Source organism: Cucumis sativus, chromosome 7 (genome assembly GCF_000004075.3).
Source record: "Cucumis sativus cultivar 9930 chromosome 7, Cucumber_9930_V3, whole genome shotgun sequence".
NCBI lineage: Eukaryota > Viridiplantae > Streptophyta > Magnoliopsida > Cucurbitales > Cucurbitaceae > Cucumis > Cucumis sativus.
In genome coordinates, this window is record NC_026661.2 from 16,865,523 (window position 1) to 16,891,860 (window position 26,338).

The following is a 26,338-nucleotide window of genomic DNA, read 5'->3' on the forward strand; positions in this document are numbered from 1 at the left end:
TGAAGCCAATTTTTTTATATAGGTTAAGACAACCGTCACTTTATAATTTAATTAATTTAGATATTGCAAAAAAATATATTAATGTTAAAATTAAATAAATAAAATGAATTATAATTAATTTTTAATTTTTAATAAATTATTTTAGAACAATGAGTTTTTTTTTTTTAGTCTTACTTGTCTGTATATTAAAATTTGTATAATTCTGTAATTAATATTATTTGAAAGGTAAATAAAATTAACTATTTATAATGTATAACAAAATTTATCAAATTGTCCCCAAGCAATTAATTTTTTTTTCAATTACTTTTTGTTATCTATAAGATTTTATCATTTTAAAGTTGCAATTAATTTTTTTTCTAAATTTAAATTTTGTAAGCTTTCGATTGAACGGAATTGAAAAATTGATCCTTAACGACACATTTCCTCCAACATGGAATCCTTACCTCTATTATCGACTTCAAATGAAGTTAAGGGCAAAGATGAGGTACATATACCTAGTGGAGACGGATATGAGAAACCTATGTTTGACCTAATTATGTTGTTAACCCTCGTATATATATAATGCTCTTATGTTAAATTTCTGGCTCCGATCTTATTGCCAACCCTAGCATATATATAGTGTCCTTATATGAAGTCACTGTTTGTTGAGAGAGTTGGTATCAACAGGAGACAAACGATTGCCAACCCTAGCATATATATAGTGTCCTTATATGAAGTCACTGTTTGTTGAGAGAGTTGGTATCAACAGGAGACAAACGAGAAACACCTCTTTCGAGTGTTCGAATAGTTAAGTTATAACTATTAAGAACGAGAGGAATTCAATTGTTTAATTAAAACAAAACATTAGAATAAGTTGAGTTTATGATTTATGAATTGCACAACTCTTTTGATGGACTATATATTAGCCTACACCCAAAATTTGTAACTTAAATGAAATCGTAATCACCATAGTCGAAATCTCCATTAATTAATAAGGACCCCGTGACTTATTTTTCTTCATTTCTTTTGTAGGTGATGATGGGAATTGGGATATACATTTACTAGTTGGTGGATCCACACATCTTCTACATCAAAAGTACAATTGGAGATTTTGGGAAAGGATTTCACCGCTGAAAATCACCCACAAGATCTTACACAAAATCAGGCCTACTTTTGCAGTTTCAACAACAGTTCAGTCTCACCCTCAAAAACCCAGTTCTTCAATCGATCCAATACCGTAATCATCCAAACAAAACAGTTCAACGAACTCACTGTTCGTCGGCAAGATTCTGAGTTATTTCATATTTTGATCGTTTCAATCAGCGAAAGGGAAGGGATTCAAGTGAAATCCCATTTAACCCGACTCCCGTTTTGAATCCAATTCCACTTCAAAACTCAAGTCTTTGCTCAGTTCAGTAGAACGTCATCAATCTTCTTCATTTTTATCTTTGATTTGGATGTAAAGCGCTCTCGAAGGATTAGGACGCTCTATTCAGTGAGTTCTCGTAAATTCTGTTTGTGGGGTTTCGTTTCATCATTTATTTGTTTAGACATTTGGTTTGTTTTACATTCTCTGTTTCTTCGCTGCTTAGATTCTGTAACGTTTGCAATTTTTTTAATGCCCTAATCTTGCTACTAATTGAATTTTGCCACATGTAGTTCTCTTGGGGTAGATTAAAGAGTAGGGAAGATTCTTCAAAATTAGGCTGCATTTTTCATTATTCTACATTGCCGATTTATAGTGTTATCTGGTTGGAGAGTAATTCTATACTCGAATTATTTTCCTCTTAATTTAATTGAAATTATGGCAACTCGATTGATTGATGCAATTCTGTTTGTTTTTCTTTTCCTGCTGTTTGAATGAATGAAGTTACCTGTCATCCAGTCTTCAGATACAGCAGTGTGAATTTTAACTCCATCTTTTTGTTCTCGTTTGTTCCCCTAAGATTAGGATTAGTATGATTTACCGTTTGGGTAGACTTTTTTGTGCTTAATATTGCGAGTTGATGAGATCAAATATGATCAATATCTTGCGATGGGAAGTTTTATCAAGAAGGCTTCTTTGTGATTAGGCTTAATCATGGGATAAGATAGAAGAGTCAACTTGTTTTTAAGCAGTTACTTTGAATAATGTTCATTTGCTTAGGTGATCCGTATGTGGGTATGGATAATGAATAATGAACAATGAATAATGTTCATGTCTATTTTTGTGATTATGTTAATTTTCCCAAGGGTTTCTGTTTCTTTTTCCTTTCTTTGTTTTGGATTTTCATTTCCTTTGGTAGATTATACATTATGCTTTAGGCTTATGTCTCCATATGGAAGCTGTTATTGGAAAAAATATATATTTTGCAATCTGTAAGAGGCTTCACAATTCACATGCTCTCAAATATGAAATAATTTCTTAACGGGTTTCCCCTTTCTTTGAGTGGGAACTAGCCTTTCATCAATTAATGAAAAGATTGAAAGAAGAGGGTGAAATATTCACAATGTAATTTTGTAAGTACTACAATTTGCATAGATTAATTGAGAATCATAATTAAGAAAGAAATTCAAGAGTGTACTATTCATAATATCATTTCTTATATGCTTAACTCATTTTCTCTGTTAGTAATGTTGGTGAATATATGCTGCAGTGAATTTAGACGATGGATCAGGGCCAGCACACAACTCTATTGAGGTTAACACACATGCAGCCGATGGAAATTTAGTATTGGAGCCATATGTGGGTATGGAGTTTGATTCTGAAGATGCTGCCAGAAGATTTTATGCCGAATATGCCAGACAAATGGGGTTTGTTGTACGAATCATGCAGCGACGTCGTTCAGGAATTGATGGAAGAACTCTAGCCCGGAGGCTTGGATGTAATAAACAAGGTTTCTCTCCCAATCATAGAGGAATTTACGGATTGGATAAAAAATCACGGCCTAGTGCACGAGAGGGCTGCAAGGCAACAATTTTAGTAAAAATGGAGAAATCTGGAAAATGGGTTGTTACACGATTTGTGAAGGATCACAATCATCCCTTAGTTGTTTGTTCCAATGGTTTCAACAGTTCGGTGAGATATTCTGATTCTCTATTTTATTCTCTTCTTCCCTTACTACTGTCAGGACAAGAACAATAAAAAATAAGAAACTAAAATTTTGATTTTGTTTGTCCTGTTTTTTATGAATATAACTATTAATGTGACAAGGTAACACTACAAAGTAATAAATAAATATATTTGAATAATTAAATAAAGTCCGTAAAAGAATATTGCATAGCCATTGTCAAAGCTGTTGATTTCTTCTGCACAAGTGTAAACAAGCAATTCAACACGGTGTGGGTGAGGTCAACCATTAATATCAATGGGCTCCGAGTGTTTCCTGTGAAAGATGATAGTTATATAGTACATCTTAAAACTCTCTTCCATTTGTCACTAATTACTTGTTCTGTTGTATAATCCAAGAACCACCTAGGGTTTCCTTTCCAAAAAAGATATGGAACTTTTCATGAAGGTAAGGAAAAGAGACTAATCCTGAAGTATACAAGGAGAAACAAAAAGAACTAGAACAGGGAGCTAAAGCAAATAAGCATAAGCAACAACAAAGAGACATAAAGCAATCTAACAAGAAACAAAAATATAATACTTAAGAGTGTCCTAGAAAAGAAGTCCAACAGCTATCAATGTCTTGAATTGTAAACCCTTCAAAAAATTTGGAGAGGTAGCACCAATAGACGGCCTTTAAGCGGGTGGAATCAAATCGAGCAATAAGAATTTAGGAATCATTTTGGAACATGCGTTGATTTCTTATGAAGCATAATGAGCAAGTGGGAGCTCTCAAATCTTCCCATAGATATATTTCCCTGTATTTCCTATTTGTAAAAGTAACATTCTTCATTTTGTTATGAGACACTAGAGAGTCATAGCTAGTAAAGCAGCAGAAACTAGATTGGATACTGTTGTGACTTGTGGAGAAAATCATTCAGGTGTGGAGTTTGACGCTTGGAGTTCAAACTTCTAAGTGGTTAAGAAACAGTTGTTGAACTTAGAGAAGAGATGCCTATATCTCTAGGAAAAGGGATGGAGCCATTGTTTCTGTTAAGAAGGATGGAATGTGGTCACTTAGGGAAAAAGTATTGCAAGAAGAGAGCTAGTAGAGGAAGAAGGTAATTTGTTGGTGTGTGTGGCAACATTGAACCAGATAGAAGGCCGAACAAATATTGGATGGTCTGACATAGTTAATGGACAGTTAATCGTGTTTTTTATTTGCATTTGAGGAAATTGGGCATTGATTTGTGATGAAGTTGGTCTAGATTGATAGCTGCAAGTGGAGAGATAGTGGTGAAAGAATGAGAGAAGTTGGAAGGTGTGATGCTATCTTTGGGTGGGGGAGGTATTTTCATGGAATTAATGAACTATAGGGAGGAGATCAGTTGTTAGAGGGGAAATAAGATATATTGTGTAAGATTTGCTCCCCCTTGCGAGTGGAGACTATTGTAAAGTAGTATTGCCATCATTTTAGGAGTATACTTTGCCAGTATTGGAGATTCTAGTTTTAGAATTTATTTTGGTGACTCAACTTGTCAACAATCTTAAGGTAGAGTTTAAGGCCAAATCATGGGTGTCTACGTAGCCTCATGTCTAGAAAGAATACATAAAACTCCTTTGGTATCAGCACCTTTTGGCGTATTTTGAGTCCTTCTCTGCTGCACCCTCAAGGTGGTCTTGAATGTGAGTGATGGCTGTTGTTTTGGCAGTGCAGAAATAGTGTCCATATTTATTGGGACAGATGTTTATGGTGCATACTCATCAAAATGGTGCAAAAGTTTTGTTGGAACAACAAGTGGTAGAATGCGAACACCAACAAATAGATCAGTAAATCAATATGCTTTGATTTTGACGTATTCAAAGTTTCAAACCTAACTGAGGTCAGTTTTCTGAGTGTTGTAGGAGGTTTGAAACAGCATCAATTGCAGACATTGCATGCATAAAGAACTAGAATGGACTATAATCTCTATTTGCAGAAAGAAAGAACTCCAGGTCGGTCAATGCATCGAGAGGAGTTATACTACCGAAATTGTTTCTTCCTACTGATTCTTCTATGATCCACTTACCTCTACTGTGACTGGGGTCATGGGCAAGTCTTAAAGAAGCACAGATGTTTAGCTTAGGAAGTCGATTAGAAATATATGAAGGCCATGGTATGATCATGTATACAAGTAAATATCTTGTTAGCCAGAAAGCTCGATATTTTGTTTTGACACTTGTGGGACTTCCCCTGCCCATCCCTGATAACATCTAGGACGTTGTAGTGAATTGTTTGTTTCTATTTTGGTTATGCGTGTGAATTGTGAACTAAGTCCCTAGTTTGCATGCCTTTTCTGTGCTACTAAGCGTTGGACAAGAACGTATGGCGTCGCCTGAATGTACTTCCATCGACTCTTTTTTTCATGTTTGCGAATTCAGGAAACAATTCAGATAGGCCATTTGTCATAGTTTTCTAGCTATCCCACTACAAAGAAACTTACTTTAGATATGGTTTTTGTGAGTTCAACTTGTTGAGGTCATAAAAACTGACCCATTTGTCCGATCTAATTGCAGCCTAGGTTACGACATTCACGTTTGCTCGTGATTCGTGAATATCTTTATCTTTCTTCTTTATGTGTACCATTTCGTGGCCAAAGATAAAGGACCAGAGATGAGATGGTTTCGAAGTATCAAATGTGCGAATATGCAGAGCAGAGTAGAGATTGGATAAAATTCGAAATTTCTAATATAGTGATGGGAGTTTTGTTTTGTTAATGAAGGATTGTAGCTGATTTGATAAAATATTACATAATAAATGAAAAACTGATTAAGGAGAATCACACTATGTGGACCTTTTTGTAAATGCTATTTTAGATTCGGAATCATCGTGAAGGTTCTTGCAAACTCATCGTGCTCCTTATGAATAGATCGTAGGTAGGAAACACAATAGTCGCTAACAATAAAAGATAGATGAGGAGATAAGTTTATGATATAGGGAACTAAATTCTGTCACTGAGTCGTTAACTTTTGATGGAAGAAAAATGCAAATAATAGATCTATCTTGATTCTTTTGTCCCATTTGATGCTGATCTGGTGTTTGCAAAATGCGAAATATGAACTGTGACAATATAATTATAGTTGTATCAAATTGAAACTACTTCCTTAATCTCTCATGTGGAATTTAATCGACATGGATCAATATTTTCAGGGCGACAAAGATAAGAAAATCGAGGAACTGAAAATGGAGTTGGAGCATCAGGAGCAACTATGCATTGCTTATAGGGAAAAGCTATTCAATTTTATATCAAATGTGGAGGAACAAACAGAAGAATTATCTTCAAAAATACAAGTGATCATCGGCAATGTAAGGCAAGTCGAATCTGGAATGCAAAAACACTATCAATGTCGACAATAGTAAATAAATAAATCTGAATATGTAGAGAGTTGAAAATTTGAGCCTCAATAATCTTTTCTACTACTTGATTTAGGAATGTACAGTAGCCATTGATGTATTGAACTGAAGATGAGAGAGTCTTGGACTCTTAAATGTAATACATGTCGTTGGAATATCTCCAAGTGTCGTTTTTCTTTTTCCCAATATCAAGCTTTTTCAATTTCCAAATTTTCTCAATTTCTAATCCAAAACTTTCGTTTTCAAAAGATATTGTATTTGAAAAAACTACGTTGAAGACCATATATTTATCTTTCATTGAATCTTAACATCATTCTCCTAATAGATAATGAAATAACATGAAATTTTGCTTCTTTTACCATCCACAATTTTATTACCAAGTGGATTTAGGGATTGAAGCAACAGGAAAACCTTTGTTTGTTGATTACACTCTTATATTGATATGAATATAATGAGTTTGGACATGGACGGTATTGTCTATAACGATAATAGTTATGACTATAGTCATTCAAGTAATTATGGATTTTATGGTTATGGTGATGAGTTTGACTAGATAGACTATCTGTGTCGCAAAATTTTGCGAACTATGTCTTAATTAATTTTTTATAGTATTAACTTGTTGGAATATGTATTCATTATTTTTTCTAACATACTAGGATGGACTAACTTCTTTTTAGTACATAATACAGTAGCCAACTGATATAACATGCTTGCTTACCAATGGTTTGAACTTGATTTTTGATTGTCCTTACAAGTTTGAAAATATTGTTTATAAGGGTCTTGAAGTAGAGAAAAATTTTAGTACATCTAAAGTATCATATTCACGCTCTAAAAATGGCTCCTACCGATAGATGCCACACCCCTGCTCATGAGGAGACAAAAGATATTTTCTTTAGAACCACACGATATATAATGTAGGCTATGATTATCTATACTTCATACGAAACCCAAAGAAAAAAATTCAAGTGAAAATCTTTGTGATGCAAATATTGTTGTAATAAATGGTATGTGACCATTTGTATAGAGTCGTATTGTTTCATGAATGAATATGTTTTTTTATTTTCTGTTTTTTCTAATGATATTATTCAAATAACAAATACCATAGGTTTAGGTTTGCATTTTTCATATAAAAAAAGTTAAATATGGATCATTTGGAATTTCAGGTGAAAGAAATTAAATCTGTTTAAAGGTTCCAAATGAAATCATAAACAAATTAAATCTCTTTAAAGGTTCCAAATGAAATCATAAAGAAATTAGTAGTTATGGAAGGATGCTCCAGCAGAAGGTCATAATGGAGAGCCATAGGGTTTTCCTTTTCCTTGATAGAGATTGTTCTTTGCCAAAGCTCTCCCAACAATTAAAGAAAAAGACAAAAATAAGTATGAAAGATTAGAAAAAGAAAATCTCCTCATTTTGGTAACCATTTTCTATTTTACTTTCTTTCATTTTTTATTAAAATTTATATTAATATTAAGTATCAACGTTGCATTCTTACCCAAATTTCAAAAACCAAAGTTTTTAAACCTGCAATTTGATTTAGTTTTTGAAAACTAAAAGTAATAGATGTTACACCCCTCTCGAACCACTAATCCATTTTCTTTGAAAAGAACAACAAAATTATTGGATAAACCTTCCAACTCCAACCAAAGACATATTCTACTTAACTTGCTTCACAACTTAAATAACCTTAACTTAAATAATGTAACAATTTTACCATTATTATAAAAGAAAACAAAGCTACAAGATTAGTGGTAAAAGAGTTGTTTACAAGTTTTAATGTTCAAAAACTAAAAACTAAAATTGAAATGGTTAGTCAAATTCAAAGTAATCCGTCTCCGTTGTTTGTAAGATTAATCAAAATAAGCATAAGTTTGATCAAAACAAGTATAGATAAAGAAAATATATACAAAAGAGTTCCTTCTACACTTTAGGATGTTTTCCTTCGATCCGAGCTAGTCAAACATTCATTGACAAAGACTATCAACTTGTTGAACAACCAAACAACCCATCTAATCTTACAACATTTATTTACTACGAGCAAGGAAGGGTTGTCTCGTGAAACTAAGTCACTAATTACAAGACTCATTAGCAAAAGCAAAACGTTGAGACTGAAGAACAGCAGCCTCTTTAGAAACCAATGCTTTGATGAACAATGTCTTCACTTCCCAAGCCGAATATGGAAAAACCCTTCTTCTAGTATACGAATTCAACAATGCTGCAGTTGCTTCCTTCACTACTCTACCAAAAACCTCCTCTTCCTCATCCCCGGCACCCGCCGCCGCTTCCATTAACGTCATCTCAGATCCATACCGTTCATGAGCTCTCGATCCGAAAATTTTCGCCACTGTAGCGGATTCCGGCGCCATCCGTGGCCAAGCCTCACTCCTACTGCTCCAGAACCTGGACTGAAAATGGGTCTTAATCCGTCCGATCGATTACGTTAAAAAGAAAAGAGAAAAACTAATGAAAATGTAAATGCGTCGAGGTGTTTATGAAAATGTCCAGGAGAAAACGTGAATCGGTTGTGAGACTACGAGATGATTTTGATCTAATTTTGTAGCGTGGTTGAAGAGTATTAGTGTATGTTTTTAGTGAAAGGAAACGGAGATCTTACTGCGCAGTGCATCTTCCTGTAGTTCTTGAGAAGAGAAATCCAGGGCGGCGCGCTGATGCTACTTCTGCGGTGGCGGCAGCGAAACAGAGAAGGAGAAGGAGATTGAGAAAGCGAGAAGAGTCCATAGTCTCACCGATTTGGGGGAAGAATTTCTTTGAAGAAAGTTGAAAAAATCGCTTTTGGGCGTTACATAAATGGTGAGGTTTGGAAAGATTTTGTACGGATGACCTCCCAAGAGCTTAGTGAAAGACGATTTAAGGTTAAAAAACACTATCAAAAGTGACTTTTTAGTTTGTTTAACCATGTGAAAGTACCAATTTGATTGAGCTTGAATTGAATCAAACAACAAAATATTTTTCTATAGTATATTTATTTTTAAACACTATTTTGAAAATAAATTTAAAATTTAAATACTTACGTTTGATTAGACATTTTTTTTATAATTGTTTATACGATAATTTGGTTTTTAAAGGTTTATTCAAAATAGACTATTTTATAAATGATTTTTAAAAAAATGCATTATTTTAATTTGTCGAACACTACCATTTTTTTTAAATAGTTTTTTTTTTACAAAATTAAACACTTTAAAATCCCAACCAAACACACTCTAAGTTTTGTTCATTTCTCTTGCTTTTTTTGAACACAACTTGTACTAAAAGAATTATATAATTATTTTATTTAGAAAATTGTCAAAAATAAAGCTTTTGACAAAATATTTATACTTCGTGTGTAATTAATTTTGTTCTATATAGTGTAAATAATTTGTCAATTTTTCTATTTTGAGAAGTTTCTTTATTATTTTGTAATATTTTTATAATTTATATGATAAATTTAAAGTTTGGTATTCAAGAAGTTAAAATTTAGATATTAAAGTTTATGATTAGTATTTAGGATAAGTTTGATAAAAATTTCATAAATAGTTCCATCAACATAGTACCAAGTACCATTTGAGATGACTTTAACAAACCATAAAGTCAAGAGAAATTGTATGACAAAAAAATTTAGAAAAAACTAGTTCATAACACCTCTTCTTTTGTATATTGCAAATATGATCTATTAAATTATTATTCGCTTTTAAATTTGTCACTTTTACCATTTTGAAAATAGAGTGAAATGAGTTTTATTATAATAATTTCTTTTTACTATTTTTGCGACCATTCCTTATATCAAACCATAAAAACTAATTTTAAAATTTTAAAATCATATAGGTGAGATACGACTAATTTTGTTATATTTGAAAATATTAATTTTTTGAAAAATATTTTGGTTTAGTTTACTTTTTTAAGTGTAAAAGAATAAAAAAAATAAAAAGTATAGAAAGAAAATTCATAAATAGTTCCGAAGTTTGTTGAGGAGGAAAGCATATATGGATTGAACTCCAATTCTCACGGCGGCATTTTCTTCTCTCAAGACAAGGCCGCACTCTTCACCCAAATTCCGAGTCTTACTCCATGGACTTGCTGGTACAATTTCCTTTTTCCTTTTTCATTCCACTCTATATCTTCTTCTTCTTAATCTCCTCCACTCCGCAGAACAAGTTCAGTGCCCGCAACAAGGACCCTGAGAAATCACCTTCTCTTCCTGTTTCATGGATTGAAGTCTCCGACTCTGTCTCCCGCCGCTGCCAATTTCAACCTGATGGTCATCTTTCTGTGAGCTTCTGCTTTTACCCCACATTTAAGTTCTTTTTTTTTTTTTTAATTGGGTTTCCAAGATTTTATGCTGTTTTGCGTCATGCGCAGGGGTTGTTTCATTTCCAAATTATCATTTCTTCTTCTTTTCTTTATGGTGTTCTTGCTTATTTACTGTAAATGTGGGTAATTGGTTGCCGGATATTTAGAGATTTAGAGAGACTGAGGTGTGCATAAGTCGACCCACTTTGACACTCATGGATATCTAAACAAAAGTTATATAACCTTTAAATTGATTGTTAATATAAAAAAGAAATTGATTTCTATAGGTGAAGATTATTGATGACTCAAGACCAGCTATTCAGCGTATCGTTGATTCCTTCCTCAATACATTTTTTCCCTCAGGATACCCATACAGGTAATCTCATTTGTAATATATAAGGTGGAGAGCTGTTGCATTTGTAATAAAATGAAAAAATTATGAGTAAATGTAATTAAGTAAAAGGCACAATTGCACCAGAAATAATGCTGAACTAATCTCAACCAAATACAGTAGGAAATGTAGTTAGGTAAAAGGTAAACTAATGTCCACTAAATACAATTCATAAACTAACTCCCTAAACAATTACCACTGAAGTATGAAGTAGAATATGTGCGTGTAAAACGAACAATTGTCCTTCCTAAACTACTTGATTATTGGCATCTTACCCAACAGTGTCAGCGAAGGTTATTTGAGGTATACACAATTTCGAGCCTTGCAACATGTTACTAGTGCAGCTCTGTCAGTACTGTCAACTCAGGTCTTTATCCAAATCTTTCCATCTTTGGTATAGCATTGTTATTACATATTAATTCTTTAAAATAGGGATATGACATTTCATACATTAATGAAATTGTCTTTTAAGTTGATAAAAAAGGAATCTAACAGTTCTTTTTTCTATTATGAAAGATTCAGTATGGAAGGGCACCAAACAGAGATGGGCAGTGCTCACATATGCATGATTGGGCTTAACAAATTTAAATTATTGTTGTAATCTTCATTATGCTAAAGGGTTTGGGATTCTGGAGCATGGACATTTACTTTACATGTTAATTACCCTTATAACTGTTATTCTCGAACTTGTTGACATTAAAAGTATGATTGTTGGTGTTAGTTATGATAACCACTTGCTCATACAAGTTATTGCAATAGTCATATGACATATCTATCACACAATTGTTCTCAATTTTTTGTTTCGTTTTATTAATTTTCTTTCCCACTTCAAATGGTAGAATGATGCTCATTGATATATGTTCTTAATTCTGTTCAGTCACTGCTGTTTGCTGCAGGCTTGCGGCCAACAGCGGCACAAGCTACTGTTGTAAGTTGGGTAAGTTCAATAATTGTTCATCAACTATTTTTATTGTTTTTTTTTATAAATAATTTTTACATCTATCAGATAAAACTATTAAAAACTTAATACATACAATACAAGTACACAGTTAGAAAACTTATTCTCTTTTTCTTCCTGAAAGGTTTTGAAGGATGGGATGCAACATGTTGGAAAACTTATATGCAGCAATTTAGGTGCAAGAATGGATTCAGAGCCCAAAAGGTGGAGAGTTATAGGTATTCTTCTCTGTGTCAATTTGTTATTCATTTTAAGATAGCATTTTCATGTGGACATTACTTTGTTTCTCAGAGTCCCATATTGTGTGTGTAGGCTCGCATGCGTTCTTTTTTTTGTAAGTGACTGTTGACAATCGCTTCTATAAATGATTGGACTTTATGTTGTAGCTGATGTCCTCTATGACTTGGGAGCTGGCTTGGAAGTTATTTCTCCCTTATGCCCTCATCTTTTTCTTGAGATGGCCGGGTTAGGAAACTTTGCAAAGGTTTAAGTTGCTTCTAACTCCCTTGATTTCATAAAACGAAATGAAAAGGGAAAAGAAAAAAAAGAATGGTAGGACAAATCTCAAATAATTAAGAAAAACATTTTTCTTATCCAAAAAAAATACTTCAAAAAACCAAGCTTGTCTAATGTTCTTCTCTTGAATCATGATCATATACTGATACTGTCAAGATAACGATATTATTCTTTTACATCGACAAATATTATGATGTATTTATCAGCATTCCTCCATTCTCGTTACCCAGCATAAGAACTAATATGCCTTCTTTATTTTGTGAATTTTTTCTGGGGCTAGGGTATGGCAGTAGTTGCTGCAAGAGCAACAAGATTACCGATATATTCTTCATTTGCTAAAGAAGGCAATCTTAGTGACCTTTTTGCCAAAGGAGAGGCCATCTCCACTCTCTTCAATGTCGTTGGAATTGGAGCTGGGTTACAGTTAGCGTCAACTATTTGTTCATCAATACAAGGAAAGGTACATTTCTTTGAATTTCCACCGTCAGTTTATTCTTTTTTTCCTATTTTCTCGTGCATTTTTTGGTGTTAAATTTATTAGTCAAAGATCATCAAGTGGTATACTCTGTTATCTGCATTTGTCCTTTATGTCTGATCATTGCAAAAAACATTATTCTTCAGCAGCTTCTCGGCTAGAGAATCCACTTTTGGGAATATAGGTGGTTCATTACTCTCTCGTTTTTTTAACTTCTGGATTTACATCTCATGTCCACAATTAATGAATCTAATGAAGATAAATGAAATTAGGGCATGGGAATTAGGAATAATCTCTTTCGTAGAGAAATGGAGAATTTTGTTATCTCCATGCCCTTCTTGCTTATGAGAAACATTCAGTCAAAATTTCATTGATTGAGATGATATCTCTTGGTCCAAGCAAAGTTGGAATGATTTGAACCATTTATAATTTCGTTTCCTTAAGTCCATTCTTTTTATTTCATCCCCACCGCCCTAATTGTAAGTTCCCCACCTTGATCATAATGCAATGTGCCTTAGTTATTTGTTTAGCTTTTCTATCTTGCTTTATTATTTGTAAATCTGGTTCAAGCATGAGATACATTTGATTAAACTATTTAGTTGGTTTTAATTTCTATTCCTTGCAGTTAGTAGCTGCACCTCTCCTTTCAATCGTACATGTATACTGTGTTGTAGAGCAAATGCGAGCAACTCCGATAAACACGTTGAATCCGCAGAGGACGGCAATGATCGTTGCTGATTTCGTGAAGGCAGGAAGGATACCAAGCCCTGCTGACATAAGGTACCAAGAAGATCTTGTTTTTCCTGGAAGACTCATAGAGGAAGCTGGAAACGTAAAAGTAGGAAGGGCTTTACATGAGGTTATTAAACCATCAAAACTTGTTGAAATGAAACAAATATTTCCTGGGGAGAAGTTTGTTTTGAACCAAAGTAAAAAATGGGTTGACATGGTGTTGGAGCATGATGCCTCAGGTGAAGATGCATTGAGGGGGTGGCTAGTAGCTGCATATACTACAAACATAAAAGAGCCTTCTCATGAGCCAACTGCTAGTGTGTTGCTCGAGGCTTACGAAAAGATGAATGATGTGTTCACTCCGTTTCTATCTGAACTTCAGGCTAAAGGGTGGTATACCGATCGTTTTCTTGATGGAGCGGGAAGTCGTTTTGCCTGGTAGTTCTTCATTCACTTTACTTCCTTTAGCCTTTGATTAATTTAGGTCTGTTGATATTAGAACCCTTAGACTATATAAAGTAGATTCATAACGTAGTTAGATATTTGCAAAGTTGGCAGTGATGGCACTAAGGAAATAGTTGATGTTATCCTCGCAAGAGAACTAAATTGTACCATAGTTCTGTTGTATTATTGGTCCATTAAAAGGTTGGGAAGATTTTGTTTTGTTTTGTTGTGTAGGTTTTTTTTTTTGTTGGATAAAAAGTTTTTAGGAGGTTTAGAAATATAAAAATGTATTTGTTTTGTTTGGTTTGAACAACAATTTTGATTTATAGTTTTCTCCATGGAGATCACTACAACAGTTCATATGTCTACATAATGTCTATTTTCCTGAGGTCAATCGTGGATAGACATCGAACCATCAATCTTTTTTGTGATAACTGTTGCCTTATTTGATACGTTAGGCATAATTGATTACATGTTATGTTGGCAACAGCTTTTTCTTCTTCTTCTTCGTCTTTTATCTATTTATTTAGGGTGAAAGATAATTAGATATGTTCGTAAAACTTCTCATTCCCTAAAGTTTTTTGTCCGAAATTCTTTCCGACTATCTCAAAGGTTTGATTGGCTTTGGATTAAATTTCAAGTCAATTTCTTTATAGGAAAATATCAATTTATACTCCCATGTTTTTTCTAGAGTTATATCATTTTAAACTATGAACTAGATAATTGTAACTATTTATATCTTGAACTTTCGTAAATATATAAATTTCATCCCTTCCATTTTTTTTTAAGTATCAATTGATGAGCATACTCTTTTGTGTTTCTCCATATAGTATCTTTCACCACAAAGACCAACCATTTTCACCGTTTTTCCTTTCTTTCTTGCTCTTTCCTTTCTTTCTTCTCTTCTTTTAAAGTATCTTTCACTAGAGAGATTTGATTGTTGCCATGGACACAAACTATATACACAATTGTTCAACTGCATACTACCATTTTTTTCTCCTTTCTTTCTTGTCGCCTCCCTCCAGCTTTAGCAAACACTCAAAACAAATCGTTTGTGTTTCTGAGTTAGTCCCATAATCACTCTCAAACATGAAAGACATCAATTGAACATAATCGACAGGTTGAAGGTTCGGTCACTTCGAGCTTTGCAAATCAATTAATGATCACTCCCACTCTTGTAACTAGGAGCAAGAAGATGATTATGCATGATTGTAAGAATTCTTCACCCAGTAGATTTTTCATTTTGTGAGTTATGGTTTTTCTCAAATTTTAAAATTGTTCAAGGAAATTTTTATGCTTTTTAGTTTTGTTGTTTCGTTTAATTTCAGGATGATTTTCACTTGACCCCGCATCATAATTGAGAGGTAATTTTCAATACCAACAAACACAAACCTAAAAGTCCATACACTAAATTTGTACTTTGAACCTTTGATTTTTGTAGTGTTTCATATTTTGGAGTGATGCAATCAAAAGCTATTCTTAAACCATGAATATAATGTGTAATAAGACATAAGTCTGAGTGTGCACTAATATATTTTAAATTGTTTAATCTCAAGTTTTTCAAAGTGTAGGCAAAGTAGGTAAAATAAAATCAAAGAAAAGCAAACAAGTTTTGAAAGGCTTGAGTGATTGGTGTTTACAAAGACTACTAAACTCTTTCTTCTTTTCACCAACAATTTAACCCAAACTCAATTATTTTCAAAGTTGGTATAGTTGAGTTTCCAAATCATATTTTAGCATGCTAATCAAGTCAATATGTTACAATAAATACAAGCAAACATGAACATTGTTCAATTGACATAAAAGAGTGCTTAAAAATCTATTGAATTTTGAACTTGTTTAGCTTTTTTCTTTCTTTCTTTTTTAGTTAAGAGGTAGAAAAAATGTGAAGGCCTTTATAGCACATATTAGTTATTAAATATGAAAAAGTTATTTTTAAATATAGCAAAATAAACTAAAATATTTATAAAGTATAATAAAATTTCACAATCTATTCATGATAGACAGTAATGTACCGTGACCTTTCGCAGATAGATTGTGATATTTTGTTATATCTGTAAATATTTTCAAAAGTTTCATCGTATTTTTAAAAAAGATGTTGATGTGTATTTTTTATTTAAAAAAATCAAAACATAATTTTTTAAATGCGTAACAATATAGTTTTTCACAATTTGAAAACATTACATGAAATTCCTATAAACTAAATTTCAACCTACAACAGTTATAAATAATTCCAAAACTTTATTAGGTGTGTCGACTGTATTAAGCTTCTTACGTCGTATATATGATGTTGGAAATGAGTATCTTCACCTTACGGTAAATCGATATGCATCGCTCCTAATGGATCTTTGATGCCTCTGGCTGTTAGGCCATCAAAAGATTAATTAACTCCATATCATATTTGGCATTGAAAAAGGAATAATTTGTTGTAGCATTGTAACTCGAACAATCCATAGAAATTAATCTCTCTTGCTGTCAAAGTATGAATATGATTTAAATAATACAATACTCAATCTACAACAGTTATGTATAATACCCCAAGTATGTGTATATCACAAAAACCTGATTAGTCAAGCCAAAAACTAAAGTATCAACCAAAAGAAAAAAAAAAGTTGAAACCTAATTAAAAGTCATCTGAAACAGATAGAAGAAGTATAAGCAACTACAAACTAACCATATATCTTCTAAAGAGAAAAACAAAAACAAAACAAAGGAGTGTGTTTTAGTATTAACCACTAATTACTTTAAATTAAAGCTTTTTTTGTACTTAAATTATACTTAACAAAATTAACAACATTTGTCCAACTTGTGAGATCCAACACACTCTCAAACACACTTTTCATTTAACCAAGACTCCACTCTAAGTTAGAAAAGAGAAGATAATTGATAAACTTACTATGAATAATTTTGATTAAATTATCAATTTGAATCTCTCTAATTTGAGTTTAGTGATTATACAGTTCAATCTCTTTGTTTTAATACTATAAAGACAATGAGATTTAAGCCCTCCACCTTAAACGACATTACAAACTAATTAATACGATCTTACATTAGAAATCATACTCATTTGACCTTGTAATTCAATCTAATACTAATTTTCTAAAATACTGCAAATGATAATGAAGAAGAACATTAGCATTTATTATGTGGCCCATTTCATTATTTGATGTAGCAATAGAGAAAGATATATGGATGTTTAGGTAACATTTTAAATAAAATTACACATTATATAAAATGGTCAAACTGATTTACTTTTAATAGACAACTTGTAATAAAGCATGAATTTGGTAAAAGAAAATACATTAGAAAATTAAGTGGGGTTTTTTTTTATTTTTGGGCAAAGAGAAAATGGGTCATATGTAAGAAAAATATAGATTTTAGGATTAAAGTTTTCAAAAAGAGATGTGTGTTCAAGAAAATTCCACTTCTCTTTTACCACAACCCTTTTTGTAATTTGCCTCTCTCTAATTTTCTTTATTCTTAACCCAATTTAAGAACTATTACAAATTTCATAAAAAAGTTTAATTTCTTCTTCTTTGTTTGGTCACGATTATTTTTAACTTGAAATATAAAATCGTCATAAATGTAAAACCGTCATTCTAGTTAATTTCAACATAATATTACAAATGTTATATATAGAGAGACACATGTATAATAGGAGGGAGATTAAAAACCTTCGATCTCTAAGAACGAAGAACATATCAATACTACTAAACAAAGCTAACTTTACTACAAGAAATTGTGGCTCTACCAATGCATCAAATTATTGAGATTTGGGCATGAGCAGCGTTTGGCGTTCAAAGGATTTTTTCTTCTCCTTCCTCAGTCTGTAAAATACAGATATGAAGAATGGTATTAAAGTTGAACCCCTAACACACTCCGATAAATGCCGGACGGTCCCCATTAATCTCGTTTAGTAAAGCATCAGGAGTACCTATAACTCTCTCGACGCGTACATGCACAACGTCAGGATATGCATCATCATTAATTAAATAATTCTTTTGATCAGTCCACTATTTTCCAACGTGTTAGAGTAAGCGTCGGGAGCTGGCATACGTTTTTCGACACATTAGTGTCAACGTTGAGAGTTGACATATATCTTGCAACGCATTAAGTGACGACGTCAGGAGATCTAGAATTTCTTGTAGGGTATGTTTTGACACTACAAAAAAAGGTTATATTTAAAATTTTGTACTAAACTACAAATATTAGAATAAAATATTTAAATTATATAGGGAGTAATTAAAATGAAAGCTTACAAAAATGAAAGGAAATTAAAATAAGCTTTTGAAATATACTGAAATTGATTAGTCCTTTTTTGTGGGAAAGAAAAGAAGTATTGAATATGGATGAAGTATCACATAAAAAATAAACTTTATCCAATGCATAGTTTTCAAATGATGATAATTTATATAACATTTAGTAATGTGTTTTTTCCATGTTTTAGTTTAGAAATTTGACTAAAATGGCAAAGTATGGGACAATAATATTTTTAGTTATATGAATTTATATATATATTTGTTTGTAACAATGGAAATATTAGATTGAATCATTGCCAACGTCACTTACCATTCCCCACCGACACTAATTTTATTTCCAAAATAAAAAGCTTAATTTACTTCTACTCCTTTCATTATATTTTGGGGATAAAAATTAGTTATTTTTACTTGATTTGTTTAAAAATTAGTTAAATAAAATAATTTTCATGTACAATAATTATTTAATTGTTTTCCTTTGCCGACGCCATATATATATACACATTGAGTGTTGTGTGCCTATTCTCGACATGTTATTAATAGTGTCAGACATGTTCTTACAATGCCCAATGTTTTACATGCAACGTTCAAAAATAGTGAAGTCGTTGATACCTACCTTATGACATCAAAGGAGAGTCAGGAGACCCTATCTCCCAACACTCAATAATATGTCGGGATATCCGTATTTTCCTTTTTGTCACCAAAAATCTCTCCAAAACAGAAAATAAATATATACGGAGAATTTTTCTAAATATAAAAAAGAATGGAAGAAAAATTGCTCTAATTTAGTTTTAAGCATTTGATTCATATATTTATAAAAAAAATTAACATTAATTAGTGTATTCAAACAAGTCGTATAGGTAATATTTTGAAATTTTAAAATAAAAGTTTGGATTGACTTTTACGCGTGTTTATAAACATTTCTTTTTTTTATCTCTAAACATTCCACCGTTAATATTAAATTACGTATAAAAGTTTTGGGTTTAAATTTATTGAATTATTGTTTATGTGAAATGATATATATTGTGTGCTCTTTCCCAACATGATTAAGATGATAAAGGTTTTTTTTTTTTTTCTATTACAACCTTCAAAATTATATAATCAAGGATAATAAATTGAGTTCTATTTTTAGGTAAATTTTGTATGTAATAAATAAACATATGTAGGTATGTATAGGGTTAATATCTAACACTTTTAAAATGTTAATATATATATATACACCTTCGAAGGACATAACCCAAGTGGAAAGAATTAGATTTTTCTACTACAAAATTAGATTTTATTTAAAACTATAACATGAAATCAATTCTAAGAAAAAAAAATCATTCTAGTTTGTGAATATATAAATGATTCCATTCAAAAATGAACAAATGGATGCAAATTATAGTAAATAAAGTATATGCTTTTTCTTAAAAGATAGAAAATAGTAAAAATTCGGTAATCACTTCACTATTAGAATGATTTTTAAAAAGTAATTTTGATTTAAACCTTTTTCCAATAAAACCTATCATGTTTAAAATTTATTTTGAATTAATGTCAAGTATTCCATTTTTTTTTATTTGAGTTTTCAAGAGTTTAATTTGATATGGGAAATATTAAATTTTCTAATATTTCTTTGGTAAAGTCATCTCCTAATGTGATCATAGGTTATTAGTAAGTAAAACTCGAAAACTTAATGGACATGACATGTCGATTACCATTTATCATAAAAAATAATTAAAAATCGTAGTCATTTAAAATGTGGCGAAATGATATTTTTTCTTAAATTATTAGTGACAAACTTTTGCTTAATTTACTTTAGTGACCAAAACTTGTGTAGATAAGGAAATAATGAAGCCATATTATTCATAAATTCACCACTTCCACTTCCACACTCTATTCCATTATTGTACAAAAGTTGATATTGGATTTCTACCAACCTTTTGAAAATTCTAAAGTACATCATTATATATAATTATTGCTTTATGCTTAATTGTATATTAATTATATTTGTAAACCCTTTACCTTTTAGCAATCATATAATTAAGATATATTGCATTAGCTTTATGAATTAATGTTTAACATACACTTTTTATTTTGTACACCTTTTACCTTTTAGCAAAATCATATATATGATATGTTTGCATTTGCTTTATTATAAATGTTTAATATCCCCTTTATATATTTTTTCTACTACAAAATCTGCTTTAAACCTACATTTCAATTATTATGACTTTGTTATATTTAAAAACATTATGAAGTATGTGCAATTTAATGATTCATAAACGATTTTGATGAAATAAAAATTATATCTAAAGGTGTACAATTTTAAATTAAACTAATTTTGGATTATTAAAGGCATGTTTTGAAATATAAATTTAACCATTTATGAACAATTTGAAAATTACTCACATAAATGTTATATATATATAGAAATAATAATCAAAAGAAAATATGAGGAAAATAAAGATATTTTGGTTTGTTATATAATTAATCCACTTAAATTTATTTTTTATTTTTGGTATTGGGTGCGATATACCTACGATTTAAATTAAAATTTTGTTATATTTATAAATATAACGTTTAAAGTCGTAATTTGTGCATAATAAACAGTAAAAATATTTGAAAAAAGAAAAAGAAATATTCTAACAATAATAACAAAAAAAAAAGAAAAAGAAATATTCTTTTTTTTGTTCATCCGACCAAACATATATTTTAAGAGGTCACCCAACATAGAATTACTTCAAGCTAAAATCGCATAACTTCGAAGTTTCTATAATTGAGCCACCGAAAATAAAGGTAGTACTTCTGGTTGGTATGAATAGTAACTTTCAATTCTTTTTAATCATACTTTCATGACTTGATGATCCACACTCTTATTTAAATGTAATATCGATTTATCTATGTTTCCTTCCAAACTTAAGATGTTATATCGCAAATATGAAAATTATTATTAAAACAATAAAGAAAATACATTTAATTTCTTTTATAAAAAAATCTTAAGCTGAGGAGAAATTGATTATCAAGTATATTCATCTTTATTTACTCTTTTGCAGTGTCAATGTGCATGAACCATCAAATATATATAAAATATAAAGATGAAGATTGAAACTATAGTCTATTAATTATTACTCTATTTTACAAGAGAGTAAAGTTTATGGGAAGCACGTATGTATTGTATATTTATTTTTTTATTAAAAAATATACACCCGAAATTATCGATAATAATGTATTGCATCCCAACTTTAATTACAACTAGTTTTAAATAACTCAATTTGAATACTGTTAAGTTTATTATTAAAGTTTACACATTTATCGTAAAATTCAATAAGTTTTTTTTTCTATTTATTTTTATCTTACACCTATACACCTCAAATATGCCTACTCTTAAATGTATTCTCTTAAAATTTAACTGTTGAAATACTCTTAGATGTGTTTAATTATATTATGTAATTATATGTGTGTGTTTTTAGTTTAATAAAGTTCATAACTCTCAAATATTATTTAAACTAAATAATAGTGTGATATATATATATATATATATATATATATGTTTGAACAAATGTTTGACTAAAACATATGATGTGACATACTTCTAAAATATTTACATTTTGTATGAGAAAATCTGGAGAACAAAAAAAAATTAATATATGATTCTCAAAATTATTAATCTACTAAAGAAATTTAATTAAAACGTTGCTAAAAAACCAAAGAGTTGTGTTTACATATATCACTATAATTTTTTAGTTTTTTTTTCTTTCTACCTTTTAATATAACATAGAGAGAAAAAAAATACCTCCATAGTTGTATGTTGTCGCGTAAATGCCTTTGAAGTTAACAATAATATCTGACTCTTGAGATTAGAGGTGTAAATAAAGTCGGATCGGATGGGGTTAGAGGTAAATTATGGATAAATATGAGGTCTTCGGATTGACAAAAACTAATTAACCCAGCTCAATCCATAATTTTCGGATTGGGTCACTAATTTGCTCTTTTTTTTCATAATTTAAACTATTTTTTCATTCTTTCTTTTCTGTACTAAAAGTTGAATTTTTGTAGTGAACAAGACGATATTTATGTAGATGACCTAAATAGGTTACATTAAGTTTTTTAAAAATTATAATCAAACAAACAAGAAGCAAAATACAAATGTTTATCATCAAATACATGAAGCCTAAGTTAAGTTTACGTAGAATCTAAATTTAGATTCAAATTCATTCAAAATATGAATAAAAAGCATTAAAAAACATTTTATGCAAATTTTAAGTCTATACCTTTAAAGTTCATTCAATCATAATAATAAATAAATAAATAAAAACTCGGGTTGGATTGCGAGTTACTAAATCTTGTAACTCAACTCAACTTGAAACATATATATTTTTAAATTTTGCAATTAAACTCAACCAAAAATAACCCAATTCAACCATTAGTGTTTGGGTCAGATTTTTTAAACACCCTTAATTGAGATTACATAAAATCTCTAAGTGTAATCGTTATAATTTAAATTAAGGTATATTTTTCAAATATAACAAAATTAATCAAAATATTTATAAAACAAAGAAAATATCACAATTTTTCTACGAGATGGACTGCGATAGTCTATTTGTGTCTGTCTATATCATCAAAACAGACACAAATGAAAGTTTATTTTGGTCTATCGTTGTTTATTACAAATAGATTGTAATATTTTGCTATATTTGTACATATTTTCATGAGTCCCGTCATTTAAATTAATTTTCTTAAATTAACAATATATTACCACTGCTCACAATATAATTCAACGTACATTTTCAAATATACAAAAAAAGAAATAAAACAATTTATCTTTTTTAGGGGTCTTTTCAATATACAACAAAACAGCCAAATATTTACATGAAATAGTTGCAAATTTAGCCATTAAATTCAAAATAATTAAGTATATAACAACCTTTTAAAAAAATTACAAATATAGCAAAATTTGTCAAATTTTATCAATGATAGGGTCTATCACTAATAGACCATGTTGTAAAAATTGATCTATCACTCATAGATCATACAAGTCTATTAGCGATAGTTTTACTATATTTGCAATATTTTTTAAATGTTGCTATATCCTTAATTATTATTCCTCAAATGGTCATCCATTACAATTATTCTATTTACATTGTATATAACAATTCAAAAACGAAAAAAAGCCCAACGACCTACAATGCAAAATAAAAAAAAATGTCTCGTGATTAATTGACATCCAGTGGCATAATATATTTGAAAAACGATCATACGTTTCGTATTTGGGTAACCAAATCTAAGCAACTTTTTTCAAGATTTTTTTGCTATGCGATCATTTAGATTTGACACACAATTATTTAGTTTAATCGTTTAAATTTAGGTAACCAAATCTAAACGAATTTTTTCAAGATTTTTTGGTATGGTCGTTCACATTTGGCACACGATCGTTTACACACATGATCGATCGTAGCCAAATCTAAACGATTGTTTCAAAATTTTCTTGGTACGTGTTTAAATTTGGCATACGACCGTTTATATTTAGGACACGATCTTAAAAAAACAATATAAAAAACTTACCAAAGAAATAGTTAACATTTTTATTTTATATCTAATAAATAGTTTTTTTTCCTATCCCTAATAACTTTTCATAATTTTAAACTTAATTAATATCACTTTTAACTCAATTGGTCAAATGTAAGGATCGTTTTTAATTGACAAATACACTAAAGGAAATATATATGTCGGCAAATATTTTATTCCTCACAGTTTTAACAAACATTACAACATCACATTTGACTTTCATCAGACGTCAATAACTCATGAAATTATAATATATATATACATTTTAGAAGAATTACAAAATTTATTTGTGATGATAGATTCCAAAAACTTAATTTAAAATTTAAATTCTTTTATATATTTGTAAATTCTTTTGTATATCTACCCATACTTTAAACCTAATTGTTATGTACTTGGAAGGATATGGAGTTTGTAAGTATAAATAGATAGAGGGATGGGTTTGTGACAGAGAAGAAAATGGGGAGAGCTCCATGCTGCGAGAAAGTGGGACTAAAGAGAGGGCCATGGAGCTTTGAAGAAGATCAAATTCTCATCAAATTCATTCAACTCAATGGCCATTCTAATTGGAGAGCACTTCCCAAAAAAGCTGGTATCTAATTAATTCTTTAAATTACACACACACAAACGGATATGTATATGATTATGAAAAGGGTTTTGTTGCATATAATTATATGTAATTTGTTTAATTTGAAGGTTTATTAAGGTGTGGAAAGAGTTGTAGACTTAGATGGACAAATTATCTAAGGCCAGACATTAAAAGAGGAGATTTCACCCAGGAAGAAGCACAAACTATTATCACTTTGCATCAGTTAATGGGAAACAGGTATGCTTTTAATTTCTTTCTTCAATTTAGTTATATTAACCTCATTATATTTCTATTCTTTGTGAGTTTTCTTCTTTCAAAGTTCAAGAATTTGTGGGTCTTAAACTAGCTGTGCTACTTATAGTTTTACAAATGTGGAGTGATGATCAAAACCATCAATTAATCATTATTGATTTCTTAAAAAATCTTGAACTATGTTGGATCCATATTGGGAGGAACACTTGTTAATGTTATTAAGTGTGTGTTTTGAGAATAATTTTGGAATTGTTATTCATCATCACTTTCATCAAATTTAGTTTTACACTTTTAGTGAATTTTTTCATATCATCAACGTTAATCAAAAGCATGTCTAATATTGATTTTGAAAATGAAAATTCGAGACATGCAAAAATAATTTGTTAACATTACTTAAACTTAGTGTTTAAAAAATGAAATTGTGATTATGATATAATTTAGCATGAATGTACATATATATTTGCATTGTGAGTTAGCAAACATATATTTTACATATCAAATTTTCTCATTAATATTTCTTGTATATCGTTGAGATGGGCCGCTATTGCCGCAAGATTACCAGGAAGAACAGACAATGAGATAAAGAATGTTTGGCACACCCACTTGAAGAAGAGAGTGATCCAAAACGAAATCCTAAAAGACCAAACCAAACAAAACAAGAACGACGACAATCATTTTCATGATCAACTCTCGTGTTCGTCAGAAATCAAATTGGATGGAGAGGAAGATATCGATCGATGTATTAAGAACAACAACGATGACAAAGATGCCGAGCTTGCAGAACTTGCTTTTGCTGAAGATTTTCTCAAGAGTTTACTATTGGAGGAAGAATTTTCCGAGAACGATTGGAATAATTTAGGAAAGGATTGTGTAATGATAAAAGATGTTGTTGATGAATCACCAAAAGAAGTTGAAATTCCTTTGAGTGGGGAAGAAGAAATGAGCAATTGTAGTTCTTCAGATACAGTTGATATCATGGATTTTTGGAGGAATGTTTTTATGAAAGATGGAGAGTTGCAAGAAATTAATATATGAATATATGAATATAATTTATGTGGGATTTTAATGATTTGTTAATCTATATTTATATTAAAGAAAAGAATTTGTAATTTGTATTTTTGAAGAAACAATACCTTAAAATTTGTTCAATAAAATAAAGAAGCAATATATGGGTTTTTGTTTGTTTTAATATATATTTTTAACTTCAAATTTCAATTCTTATGGCCAAAATCTCTATATCAAAACCCTATACTTTTATACAAACTATTAAAACATAATTTGACTCTATCTTTAGTATAATTAACAATTGTGTTCTCCATCTTTAGTATAATAATTGTGATGTGAAGATGGAACATCAAAGAATATTAGAGAGAGAAAACTTAAAATCAAATTGATATTATAGAGAAGTACTTTTCTACATCTATTGGTGATACTTTATCACTATCTATCTCTAATAAATAAACAAATTTTTTTGTATATTTAAGAATATTTTC

At 30.4% G+C, this 26,338-nt stretch overlaps 4 protein-coding genes and 1 long non-coding RNA gene across 6 annotated transcripts; 4 read left to right on the top strand and 1 right to left on the bottom strand.

The window, feature by feature from the left end:
• Positions 1 to 935: 935 nt before the first annotated feature.
• LOC101219836 (protein FAR1-RELATED SEQUENCE 5) lies at positions 936 to 6,587 on the top strand. Of its 2 annotated transcripts, none has more exons than XM_031889326.1 (3): positions 936 to 1,474; positions 2,616 to 3,037; positions 5,564 to 5,874. In XM_031889326.1, coding segments are annotated over exons 1-3 (510 nt in total). In that variant the 5' UTR covers positions 936 to 1,473; the 3' UTR covers positions 5,651 to 5,874. The 2 variants fall into 2 exon arrangements, with proteins under 2 accessions (XP_031745186.1, XP_004148952.1); XM_004148904.3 differs by lacking the exon at positions 5,564 to 5,874 and adding an exon at positions 6,198 to 6,587 and having other exon boundaries at positions 947 to 1,474.
• A 1,632-nt stretch (positions 6,588 to 8,219) lies between these two features.
• LOC101220310 lies at positions 8,220 to 9,252 on the bottom strand. The gene is made up of 2 exons (XM_004148906.3): positions 9,016 to 9,252; positions 8,220 to 8,801 (listed from the first exon to the last, which is right to left on the bottom strand). Exons 1-2 carry the CDS (start codon positions 9,138 to 9,140, stop codon positions 8,471 to 8,473), a joined length of 456 nt encoding a protein of 151 aa, XP_004148954.1. The 5' UTR covers positions 9,141 to 9,252; the 3' UTR covers positions 8,220 to 8,470.
• A 1,089-nt stretch (positions 9,253 to 10,341) lies between these two features.
• Positions 10,342 to 14,623, top strand: LOC101220070 (protein root UVB sensitive 2, chloroplastic). Its single transcript, XM_004148905.3, has 9 exons — positions 10,342 to 10,478; positions 10,548 to 10,667; positions 10,976 to 11,064; positions 11,362 to 11,446; positions 11,957 to 12,016; positions 12,162 to 12,255; positions 12,424 to 12,521; positions 12,834 to 13,013; positions 13,654 to 14,623. Exons 1-9 carry the CDS (start codon positions 10,467 to 10,469, stop codon positions 14,200 to 14,202), a joined length of 1,287 nt encoding a protein of 428 aa, XP_004148953.1. The 5' UTR covers positions 10,342 to 10,466; the 3' UTR covers positions 14,203 to 14,623.
• Positions 14,624 to 15,049: 426 nt separating this feature from the next.
• Positions 15,050 to 15,759, top strand: LOC116405305. The gene is made up of 2 exons (XR_004218481.1): positions 15,050 to 15,415; positions 15,533 to 15,759. It is a non-coding gene; the product is annotated as an uncharacterized LOC116405305 (long non-coding RNA).
• Positions 15,760 to 24,455: 8,696 nt separating this feature from the next.
• LOC101204317 (transcription factor MYB14) lies at positions 24,456 to 25,907 on the top strand. The gene is made up of 3 exons (XM_004148925.3): positions 24,456 to 24,596; positions 24,701 to 24,830; positions 25,379 to 25,907. The coding sequence occupies exons 1-3, from the start codon at positions 24,464 to 24,466 to the stop codon at positions 25,878 to 25,880; spliced, it is 765 nt and encodes a 254-aa protein (XP_004148973.1). The 5' UTR covers positions 24,456 to 24,463; the 3' UTR covers positions 25,881 to 25,907.
• Positions 25,908 to 26,338: the final 431 nt, after the last annotated feature.